At 36.5% G+C, this 12,948-nt stretch overlaps 1 protein-coding gene across 1 annotated transcript; it reads left to right on the top strand.

The window, feature by feature from the left end:
• The first annotated feature begins 8,861 nt into the window (after positions 1–8,861).
• Positions 8,862–9,845, top strand: LOC138386007 (olfactory receptor 1f45-like). The gene has a single exon (XM_069472163.1). The coding sequence runs from the start codon at positions 8,862–8,864 to the stop codon at positions 9,843–9,845; it is 984 nt and encodes a 327-aa protein (XP_069328264.1).
• The last annotated feature ends 3,103 nt before the right edge of the window (positions 9,846–12,948 follow it).

The raw sequence follows: 12,948 nt of genomic DNA, 5'->3' as shown, positions 1-12,948 counted from the left end.
ATTCCCACCAACGGTGTGCAAGAGTTCCCTTTATTCCACATCCTCTCCAACGTTTACCTTTCATCTTTTTGATAGCCATTCTAGTGGATGTGAGGTTATATTTCATTTTAGTTTCAATTTACATTTCTTTGATGATTAGTGATGTTGAGCATTAGAGTTTCTTTCTTAGTAACTATTTTAATCCTGATGGATAACTGGTAGTTTTTTGAATCCTATATATCTAAGAAATCTTTTTGTTGCTTTGTACATACATATTTTTTTAATTTTATTCTGACTTTTTTGTGAAGAAATGTTTCTGTTGAAAATAGCCACAGAAGAATAGTGTCCATTATGCAACTTTATTAATCATCAAATCAACTCTTTGCCAAAATTGCATCATTTCTACTTCAGCCCACTTCTCTCACTATTGTCTCAAACCAAATTCCAGATATCATATCATTTTACACACACACACACACACACACACATATACACAAACACATATTTAATCCCAATCTCTATAAGATAGGAACTTTTAAAAATACAACCTCAATGCCATTCATACCTAAAGTTTTAACTACAATTTCTTAATATCACCAAATGTCCAGTCACTGTTGAAATATCCATTTGTATCATAAATATAATAAAATTATTTCTATGGTTTTTAAAAATCAGGATTCAAATAAGGTTCATGATTTTTTATTAGTTCTTTAGTATTTTCATTCTCTTTCTTCCTTCCTCCTCCTCTTCGTCTTCCTCTTCTTTCCCCTCTCTGTCTCTTGCAATTTATTTGTGACAGAAATTGTGCAATTTTTCTGTGGAATTTTCTACAATCTGGATTTGTCTGATGTTATCACCATATTGTAGCTTAACATGTTCCTCTGTACTTCGTATTCTTCATAAATCAGAATTCTGATCTAGAAGCTTGATTGTATTCATGTTTGATTTTTGGAACAGGGACACTATTTCATAGATGGTCCTATGTTATTCCATCAGTGGAAGATATAATGTCTGGTTATGTCGCTATTTTGGTGAAATTAGCAGCTGTTGCAATTCAATGTCTAGATCGACTCATTTATAGAGCATTAATCGAGCAGAAATAAAAATGTAGTTGCATGTGTGTGGGCAGGGGTATAGGGTGGTTTGAAGAGAGAAGATACAGTCTAGAATACAGGACTGTCTGTTTAGAGTGAGACTGGTGGAAATGAATCACACTCAACCACTTAATCCCCTTGTCTCCTACCTAAAGTTCTGGGTGGGAAGGTGTCTGACATTGTCATTAGTCTGCATCCACTAGGAGAGGAGTCACTCCCCAAAAGATAAGTAAAGCTGTTGTTATTAATAGATACACAAATAGATCCTCTGCAAACAAAAATAGCAAATGCCACTCTGTGGATCTTGATAAATGTAGTCCATTTTTTTAGAATATTTATTAAAATATCTATATCTGTTTTCACTGGAATTTGACCATATTTACCAACTATTAGTTTGGTTTTCTAGCTAGTGATTATATTTCTTCCTTGCAAATGAATGATGGAAAAATACTGCTATGTAACCAATTCGTGGTTCTTTCTATGACATGTACTCTATATTGATAAGCCATATGTCATTATTATTATATTTTAAAATGAGACCAAGAATTTTTTCATTTGCATATAATCATAGATTTTTCAATATGATGCTCTGCCTCTTGCTGTTTGGTTTATTTCTCAAAGACTTGTTTAAATCCACCATTCTAAGGAAAACATATACATATTTTTATAAAAGAGATAAACAAAATGGCTGGATTAAATCCAGCTAAAGGATGGAACTGGGTGAGGACAGGAAATGAGAAAATCATTGGTGAGTAGGATGGAAACATGATAACATGGTCAGAGTTGGCTCATGGCTATCTTGTGAGGCCTCACGACTTGCACTACTAGTTCAGGTGAGTTAAGATGTTTGAATTAATAGCAAACACTTGATACAGAAAGAATAGGTTAGGAAAGATGGCTTCTTGAGATGATGAAATGGGAATCCGTTTCCCCTTGGGGTTTCTCCTTGCCTGTCTGTTGATGTTAAACAAGGTTATGGAATCCCCCAAAGGGTAGACCTTCCCTGCAGGCACAGTTGTTTTCAGAAGTTTTATGGGTTTGCCTCGGTGAGCTCTAGCTATAAGGAAGGAGAATGAGCAGGCTCTTGAGTCACAGCCCCATTTGATAAAGGTGGAAGGGCTCAGCCCATTCCAATTAGTACTTCATGTGAACACAATTGAAGGTTCCTGGGGTTAGTAGAATCCCAGAGTGAGAGCATGTAAGTAAGGCTGTTTCATTGTGATGAGCTTCCTTACAGAATGGCTTTTATAAAACACGGCAATAAGGGGATTCTTAATTTTGTAAGGATGTGGGCAAGAGGGTGTGCAACTCTGCCCAGACTTCCTAACTTTGGTGTATGATGTTAGATACAGAGAAAAGGTGAGACTAAGGTTATGCCCCATCCTCAGAGTAAATAGAAAGGGAATAGAAAATAATAAATCATAATCCTCTTATAGAAAATAGTGTAATATTGGCACCAAGGAGACCAAAGAGAGTATGATGAGGTACAAATATAGTCAAAGGAAGCAATAGGGTGGAGGAATTGTCAATCATAACATTTAAAATTTATCTACATGTTTTAGTGGAAACTCAAAGACTGAGATGAAGAATATAGCCATGCAACATGGAGAGACATTTTATGGTTCCTACGTGCAAGATGTGTGACAGAGGACCTAATTTATTTTGTGAGAATTTGGAGGATCTATTTTTGAGACAATAATAAAGGAGGTTCTTATTTATATATCTCAGATTCGACCTGTGTCAAATCTGAGATTCATCAACCCAAGGTGTAGGGACAGAACATAACATACTAGAAATAGAATTTAGATCAAGAATGCATTATGCTGACTCGGGAAAGGGGGGGTGGGGAAAAAAAAATGAAACTATTGTTTTTAACTTGCACTGTTCACTTAATAACTTATCATGAATATTTCCCATATTATTTCATATCATTGTACAAGAAATAATGTATACATTATGAGGACATACTGTATCTAACAAGATATACTGTTAGACTCTTTGATTCTGTAAAATTAAAAAAAAAAAAATAAACAAACAAACAAAAAAAGAAGAATGCATTAAACAGATCATATTTCTAACATAGTTCGTTAGATCAGTAGGGTAACTTTAGTTAACAATAATCTACTGTGCATTTCAAAATACCTAGGAGATAATAATTCAAATGTTCCTAGCATAAAGAAAGATAAATATTTAAGGTGATGGATACACCAATTACCCTGATTTGATCTTTACACATTATATGAATATATCAAATTATCACATGTGCACAGAAAATATGTACATCTATTTTGTATCCCCAAAAAGCCCAGTAAAGACTCAGAATTTCTCTCTTGGTGCTCTCATCAAAGGGGAAAGTTAAGAATAAGCAGGGTTGGGGCTTGGCACTCTAGCTCTCTCCCTCCTCCCTCACTTTAGATGTCCCTGAAGCTCCAAGTGGAAAGTAAGAAACCTGAGGCGCTTATCTGTCCCTTTCCAGGGATTCTTCCTTTTGTTCTTCCAGATTTCAATTTACTTTACTGTCTTGAGATGTTCAGCTGCTGTCTTTGTGTGTATCTTCATATCTCTCCTAAAAGAATTTTTCCCCTCTGTCTTTCCTTTATCAGCATCCTTTGTCCCTTAAAGTTGCCTGAACAGGATCCACAGAGCTTTGGCTGTAATGGGAGCAATGTTGAGATATTGGAAAATAGGACAGGTACAGAGATGAATCCTTGAAGAAATCAGCCAACAAGAGTACTACCACTGCTTATTATTCTTGTTGCATATAATTACTTTAAAATAATTTTGCTTTGCTCGGAAGAAAATGGACTCTCTATGTTATTACATTCTTATCCTCATAATGGATAAGTCTACAGTCTTTGCTACTTTTTCCTTTTTGGAGAATGTTGTCTCTCATCTTTTCCCCATGAAGGGATTCCATCCCTCTTCCCTCCCACCTCTTCTTCTCTTTCATCTTCTTCTATACATCCATGTTAACAACTGTGTGTGGCCATGTCTTGCATGAGTAATAGTACCATAACGGCATACAGTTTGAGCAACAACCACTGAAACAGAGGATAGAGGAAGAAATAGAGAAAAAAGAACAGACACTGGAAAATGTAAGTTTTCTTTCTCTTTTAAGCTTTTGCTCCATGTATGACCTTTAGTTTTTTTTAGTAGAGATGGGTCTCGCTCTTGCTCAGCCTGGTCTCGAACTTCTGACCTCAAGCAATCCTCCTGCCTCGGCCTCCAGAGTGCTAGGATTACAGGCATGAGCCACTGCGCCCTGCCTTGATTCTTTATTAAAGCTAGTTTACTATTCTAGCGTCTCACAATAACGGCTGTCTTTGTAATTGATACACTTTTTGAATTTGATATAATTTGTGTCTTTTTATTCTAGGAAAGCTAGAAAGAATCTAACCATAAAGAATCAAACCAAAATAATAATTTAGCATTAGCTTTTCCCCTTAGATAAAGTATAGATGATGAAATGGTCATTTGATACTTTAATCACATTACATTTTTATCTTATTATAAAAGTGCTATCTATGTATTCTAGAAAATGTAGGCCATATAAAGTAAGATAGATAAATAAAATCCTGAATTTAAAAAAACCCTCTATAAATTCTCTATCCAGAAATTACCCTTCAGGTTTTTAGTATATTTTCTTGTGGTCATTTTAATGCATATCTGGTAAACCATGACCATACTGTATATATTACATATTTTAAGCATAAAATGTGTAATAAAATTACACATTTTAAGCATAATCTTATATTGTGGATAATATTATCATACCCTGAGATATAATCTAAAACATTGTTCTTAATCGCTACATAGTTTATGTTATATGAATGTACTGAAATTTATTTAACTTGTCCCATATCATTGGACAACCAAGTTTTATGCTACTTTGAATCATCCTGTGATGAATATTTTTGTACAAAGATCATATGATCATTTCTGATTATTTCCTTGGTAAAATTCTCCCAAAATTAATTTCTTGGTCAAAGATTGTGAGTATTCTCCAGGGTCTTCATCCATGTAGCCATTTGCTTTCCTGAAAGTTTTCATTAAGTTGTACCTCACCTCTATAGGTTAATACTCACATTTTCTCCAGTATGGGAGCTATGATTTATTTAAAAACCCAAATTGACAGATGAAATGGTATAATGTTTATTAGTTTATATTCCATTAATTATGAGTGAGGTATACTATTCTTCCAAATGTTTATTAATCCATCCTTAATCCTTTTTGTTCTGAGACACTGCATTCCTCGTAAGGAGCAGTTTTCTTCTTATATTAGATTTAATGTAATTGCCATTTAAGGGATCAGAGTAAGGTTTATTCAGAACTGTAGAATTTGTTATGTGAGAAATGATACATCATAGCTGATATTAAATTTTTATTGATGATATCTGTTAGTTAAAGCTGACCTGAAAATGTATGTTTGAGGAGATTTAGGAAAATCAAAGTCCAGCTAAGTAAATTAGAATGTGCTTCAGGAAAATGTGACAAATGCAAAAAAAAAAAAAAAAGCCTAATGAATTGATTTTTTTTATGATGAAAGACAATGTGAATGTCTGACTTACTATCTAACAAAAAGAGCTCAAAAGGCAATAAATTTTTATCGATTTTTAGTGTTTTCATTACAATTCAGGGGAAATGTTCCTTACTAGAAGACTTGGGTATGTCATCTGTTCTGTGACTAAATTCCTATAGTGGAGATAGACATCTTAGGAAACCAGAGCCATCCCTAACTCTTTGACTTTTGGGTAAAGGTATCAGATTTATCATACAATACGTAATTGTTCCTCCATCTCTCTAGAGATAGCAGCAAAACAATAATAAAAGAAATCCACATAATAATAAATGGGAAGAAAGGGGACTCATTAGCAGATGTGATATTTCAGTGGATTTCTAAGAGCCAGACAGAAAGGGGCAATATGATAAAAATCCCCTAGAATACTCAGGAAAGGATTATAACGGAGGAGAGGGCTGATCTTCCTGGCAGGGACCCAAGGCCCAGAGGGAACCAATTCTGGAGAAGGGTGAGAGGAAGAATGGGGAAATGGTGCAGAATATAGGGGTATTAACCAAAATGAAAAAGTCTTCTTGCAATACAGCTAAGCCAGCCAGTTCACAAATGTCTTTCCCTCTTCCCTAGGATAGCCTTAGCATTTTACCCAATAGAAAACTTGATAATTCTTTTCTAGAAAGAGAGAGAATTAGGGTTACCAAACTGATCATTAGCATCCTGGAGGAAAGCCCTCATTTTTATTTGGGACGAGTAGCATAAAGGCAAGCTCCCCATATGACCGTGTGGAAAGGTTGTATATCAAATACAATAGTGTAAGAACCTGACACTTGCTACCTAAAACAGGCAACCTCAAATGCACCAGATATGACAAAACAGTAACATAACAGAGAAAAGCCAACATAAAAAAACTGAATATAAAATAATTTAAAAAAACAAAATATAAAATACTGAATAACCTACTTATACCAAATCCTGAGATGCCAAGAGCATGGCAGGCCTATAGAACAGTTTGTTAACATTGAGAGAGACTGTAAGTGGACTCAAAGTAAAAATGTCCTCAAGAAGGAAAGAATGAACTCTGAGTGGTATTAGTTATCTATTACTGCATAACTAATTACCACAAACTCAGTAGCTTAAAACAACACACATTTATTATTGCACAGGAATCCAGGAATGGTTTAGCGGGATCCACTGTTTCAGGGTCTCCCTCAAGGCTATAACCAAAGTGTTGTCCAGGACTGGGGTCTCATCTAATAGCTCAGGGTGGGAAGGATCCAATTCCAAATTCACATGGTTGTTGGGGAAATGCAGGTCCTTGAGGGATGTTAGACTGAGGGCCTCAGTTAGGAGCAGTCTGTTTGCTGGAGGCTTTTTTAGTACTTTTTCATGTGGACCTAAACAGCATGGCAGATTTCCTCATAAAGTGTGCAAACCCAGAAACAGTAAAGAGAGTATGCTAGCAAGGTGGAAGTTATAATGTTTGCAACTTAATCACGGTGATGACATCCCATCATCTTTGCCATATCCCATTGGTTAATACTGCCAGGGGGTGGGAATCACTGGAGGCTAACAGAGTGTTCCTGCCACATAAGCAAAAGATAGAATGTCTAATGATAGAGATGGTAAAAAATGTGTATGTGCATGTGTTAATGTATGTATATATGTATTCATATGCAAACACATATGTCTGTATACATACGTGCATAAATATGAGAAAAATGTATAAGAAATTAGAAGTATATAAAGGTAGTATTATTTAGAAGAACTGATGAAGTATTAGAACAGACTACTAATTTTATTTTTAATTTTTTTCCAAGTAAAAGAAAGAAACTTCAATCTAATGCCAGATACAAAATATGGAACCCAAAGAAACAGAAAACTTGGGATTGGAAATTTAGGGGGATACTATTAGATAAATAAATGTTTTATTCTTGAAAATATTCACAATAAGTCATTATTTGTTCTCTTTTCGAACATTGTGAGTGCTAGGAAACTATCAACTATCAAAGTAGCTCATTCTAAGTTTTTACATGTCTAATTATTAACAAGTTATTCTTGATTCCAATATGAAGTTAAGCACCTCATCTTTAAAAAATTGATCCTAGGTCTGCTTCCTGCTTCCTGCAGCTGACATATGTTTAACTTCTATATAACATCCCTCAGTTAATTGAAGATGACTATCCCTGCCTCTTTCCAAGCAAAATATCTCCACTTCTTCAAACACAGAATACTAATTTTGTAATAATTTTAGGAATATTCTCCTTTATTGAGGTGTAACACTGGACTCATCAAAGATTAAATATGACCGTAGCACATCTTTGGTTCTGCAGTAGATAATATTTACATAATTACAATAATGTAAATGTTCTTTATGAATTTTAAAATTTTACTTGGAAGGCAACTATGATTACAACTCAGAATTTACATGTTTTCAATCTTGAGATTATACGAGTGAAAGTACAGCTTTCTGAAGTTTGGGCAAGGTAAGAGGGGCGGTGAGAGGAGAAGTGGAGGCTAAAGTTGGGGGAATGAGAAATATAGATTTAAGTATACCATTTAAAGCAGAAAAGTAACTACTTGAAGAACTAAAATAATCATCAAAATTTTGGGAAAGCAGGAGAAAAGAGTAAGGATAATGTAATCACAATAAAACTTCACCTTTCAGAATAGAGAGACAATAGATATCTTAAATTGAGAAAACATGAACACAATGCATAAGCAAATGGCATGTTATTTAGAGGCAGAGAGGCATGAACTACCAGAACAGTTAAAACTAAACATGGTGGTGGGCAAGCATAGTGTAAGGGACCTCTGCTTTTTGTTATACATTCTCGTATACATACACTATACTATTTTAACATGATTTTTCTCATATTCATGTAGAAATATAGCATTACATCAAATATCTTTATTTGTATAGCAGCCTCAAAAGTTACCTCTTTGGTATACCTTGTCTATCTGCCTATAGGGAAAACCTGAGCTGAAAAACATGAGAATCCTACCCACTGGCAGATTATATTATTCATTAAAAATTAATAGAATCAATGGTTATATTAATCATTTCTACTTTCATCCAAGGTAAGTTTAGTGAGTTAATGGAATATGATCACCCCTACCAAGGAACAAAATTGAGCTTCTCCACATCCACCAGATCCTTACTCCACTGGTGCATCTAAGATGCAGGGACTCTGAGGTCTGGGTAAGCTTGACATCTTTCTCTTTCCTTTCCAACTGTGATCTTCCCTCTTTGCAGGTGATGTAGACCATGTCTTATGGCCACTATAAACTGGACAGAAGTGACTGAATTTGTCTTGTTGGGCTTGTCCAGCTGGCCGGAGATGCAGCCAGTTATATTTGGTCTTGTCCTTGCCATGTACCTGGTTGCAGTTATGGGCAATGCCCTATTAGTAATTGTTGCCTGCTCAGACCCCAAGCTTCAGACCCCCATGTATTTCCTACTCAGCCAGCTTTCCTTTATTGACATAGTTCTGACAACCATCACTGTTCCTCAGATGCTGGTGCACACACTGTCTGTGCATCGAACCATCTCATATAACTGCTGCATAATCCAGCTGTTCTTCTTTATGGCTGTGGGCAGCATGGAAGGCCACGTGCTAGCTGCCATGGCATATGACCGCTATGTTGCCATCTGTGACCCCTTAAGATATTCCACCATTGTCAGCCATCGCCTTTGTCTGTGCATAACATTGACCTCATGGGTGGTTGTCAGCCTCAACAGCCTCCTTTATAGTGTATTGGTCTCCCGCTTAACCTTCTGTGGCAACCAGGTTACCCACTTCTTCTGTGACATCACTCCCCTGCTGCAGCTCTCCTGCACCCGGCCAGTGGTCAATGAAATGTTAATATTTACTGAGGGTGTAGCTGTGGTGGTCAGCCCCTTCTTCTTCATTCTGGGTTCCTATGCCCGCATTGGTGTTGCTATAGCCCGCATGCACTCAGTCGCTGCCCTGAGCAAAGCTCTGTCCACTTGTAGCTCCCACATCCTGGTTGTGCTGCTCCTGTATGGCTCTGTGATCCACATGTACCTCCGACCATCCTCCAGCTACGACTTGGACCAGGATCGTCAGGTCGCCATCTTCTACACAGTAGTTACCCCTATGCTAAATCCACTAATCTACAGCCTCAGGAACCAGGAGGTTAAAGGAGCTCTTCGCAGGCTTTTTAAGAAACTCTGCATCTCAGGAAACTTTCAACCTGGCTCCCAGGCAAACAGGGAATGGCAGCACATCTCCTGAGATCAAAGAGTTAAGATCTAAATAGATGGAGTATACCCTTACTAATTGATGTGAATCACATTCCTGTGGAATAATCTTCCCTGTTGGCTCCCTATTGGTTGGATTTGGGGAAAAGTCAGTTCATGAGTAAATGATTCTGGTCTCTGTTGACTGACCTAGAATCTCATTATACTTAAACTGAAAAGATGTTTTTAAATCACCAAGTCTGAACCTCTCATCTATCAGGTCTAACATGGAGCATAGAGGACTATTAAGCAAAATGATAACAAATCAGTATGGCTTGCATAACTTTGATCATTTCAGTAATGGTGTAGCATGTGCTATCTTCCAGAGAGAAATCAAAGTGAGTCACAATGCCATTATACAGAAGAGAGAGTTTTGAATAAACCTTCAAATAGCCTAAGCCTCTCTTCAAATTGTAATATTTTTACAGTCTCTCTCATTTCAACAACCTCTCAACTCACAGTAATCATAGTCAAGTCAATATGTGTGGTGACAAAATTATTCTGTCTGTACCATTTTGCTACCTCAAAGAAGATAGTGTAGGTCACTAACAATAGAGACTGTAGGAGAGTCTACACAGTGGTCTAACACCAACAATAGTTCGTCAACTTTGGGTTGTATAGGAAGGAAAACTGTTTAGAAGTACTGATGGTTTAGATGTAAAGTGTAAGGAGAAAAGAGTAATTAAGAATGGATAGTGAAAACATGTGGAATCATTATGCCATTTATTTACATGTGGAAATCTGTCAATGGTAAATAGCACGAAGATTTGGTTGGGGGGGCAAAATCAACAAGTTTTTTTCCCATGTTAATTTTGTGACATGTATTAGGTATCCAAATGGAGATGTTTTAGAGACAGTTGAATATGTAATCCTTAAGCTCATGGAGAGGTCCTGTCAGGAAATATTTAATAGAAATGTCAGAGGCAATAAAATGCACATAATCCTTGAAGCCATGGAACTGGATAAAGTCACCTAGTAAGAGAGTATACAAAAGAGAAGAGAACTATAGGCAGACCCCTGAGATGGGCAGGCACTACAACATTCAGAGGAGTGGGAGAGCAGACAGCAAAGAAAATTGAGAAGTGTACATTGGTAGTAAGGGAGCAGGTAAGTTTGGTATGTCAGAGTACTAAAAAAGAGTATTTCCAGGATGGAAGAGTGGTCAATCTCTCAAATGGAGTAGTTGAGAGGTCATTAATGAGAACAGATTATTATTAAATTTGGCAAAATGTAGATTTATTGGAAGCTTTGATAAGAGCAGTTAAGGAGAAAAATTCCAATTTTAGTCATTTTATGATGAAATTGCAAAAGAGGAAGTGGAGGTTGTGATTATAGAGACTTTTTAAGTATAGTTTTTTTTGAGGAAGTAGAAAAAAAGTTTTGTATAACTTGAGAATATGGAATCAAGACAAAGTTTCTTATAATTTTCGGAAAGAGTAGTGACATTAAGTATGTTTGTTTGCTTATAGAATTGATCTAATAAAAATGAAACATTAATTATTCAAGGGAGAAAGTAATTAATGGCAAGAACAAAGTCCTTGCAAGGGGATGCACCTCTATTGGGGGGATGATTTTATGTAGGAGCTGAGCCATCTCTTCCCCTGTAACAAAAAGGAAGTCAGAATATGTGAATTCGAATGTAGGTGAGCTGGTGGATTTGGTAGTGGGAAGAAGACATATGCTTGAAGAAACTTCAACTGAAAGTGGTGGGAGCAGGGTTGTTTTAGAGAATTGTAGGAAGAGAATATGTGAGAGTACTGGCACATAATCCTATAATATTCCTAGTACCTTTACTTTTCCAAACTCCAGAATGATTTGGGTATTTTGTTCACAAGTTTATTATTAGTCAAATCAGCATGGTTGGATGATCTTCTCCAACAATATTGAGGTACTCATGTACAGACAAAAATGAGAAAAACACTGGATTTAGCCAGGGCTGAAATTTTCCAGGTAGTACAAAAGAGGGCAAAAGAGCAAGGGTGTTTATAAGAAGGTATTTATGGTTGTTAGGGTGGGAAGGAAGAGCATAAATTAGGTTATAGATAATGAAAAACAATTTGAAGGGATAATAGAGCTCAATAATGTCAGGGAATTGGCAGAGTTTGAGAACTAAATTTAAAGAGGTGAAAAAATAGAAGCTGATAGGAATTGCAATGTTTAAAATCAAGATTTCACAGATGATGTAATTATTGGTGGTGGCTACATCTAAGACAGGACCACATGCGTGGATGGCAGAGATGGAGTAATATAAAAGATTGTTGAAGCTACAGAGGTCCCAAACTGAGAATTCAAGGTGTTAGACCATTTATGTAGATGTTTCCAAAAATAATAAATAGTGGTGGACAGAGATAGCCAGATGCTGAAGTCATAAATGAATGAGGGAGAACCACTAGAGAATTGATAGACTATAGCAACAAGAATAGAAAGGTCTGTTGAAAGAACTTCAAAGAAATTTTGAAATTTTGGAGATGTGAGGTGCAAGAATCTCATATGCAACAGAAACCAGGAACTGAAAAGCCATAGGAACCAAAATAGATCCTCTGTCCATCACTCTGGAATTACTTTGTTCTTGATATTACGTCTCTTTGCAAATCAGATTCATGTGTCTTTCTGCAGGCCAGCCTTTTCTCCTCCTCCCTGTGCTTGGCTGCCCCAGGGAGAGAATGTGAACCATGTTCTCCATGGTCTAACCAAATATGACTAGGGGATGGGAACACAGAATATAAACACAGCTCCCTAGGCCAACCATTTTGTGTGCAAGTGTGTGATGCTTAAAGTATTAATAAAAGGAAACATTGGCTGGGTTGATACTACCAAAAGGTTTTTTGTTTGGTTGGTTGTTGTTTCTTTGGGGGGGGCACGGGGGCGGTTTACTATACTGACCCTTTCCAGCTCTCTAGGTCTTCTAGAATGCCCTGTACATTTGACTTTTAGGGACATAAATCTTCTGCCTTTATGAGAGGATCAAGTGAGTTCTTGATGTGGACCAATTTCTCTTCCAGTTTCCTTCATGAGCTCCCAGATCTGAGTGAAAAGGAGAAACTCTCTTAACACTTGTTGCTTCACTTTACACATCATAGCAATGCAATTCCAGAGTG

Source organism: Eulemur rufifrons, chromosome 7 (genome assembly GCF_041146395.1).
Source record: "Eulemur rufifrons isolate Redbay chromosome 7, OSU_ERuf_1, whole genome shotgun sequence".
Lineage (NCBI taxonomy): Eukaryota > Metazoa > Chordata > Mammalia > Primates > Lemuridae > Eulemur > Eulemur rufifrons.
Note: the sequence above shows the minus strand (reverse complement) of the source record. Positions and strands in the feature narration are given on the sequence as shown.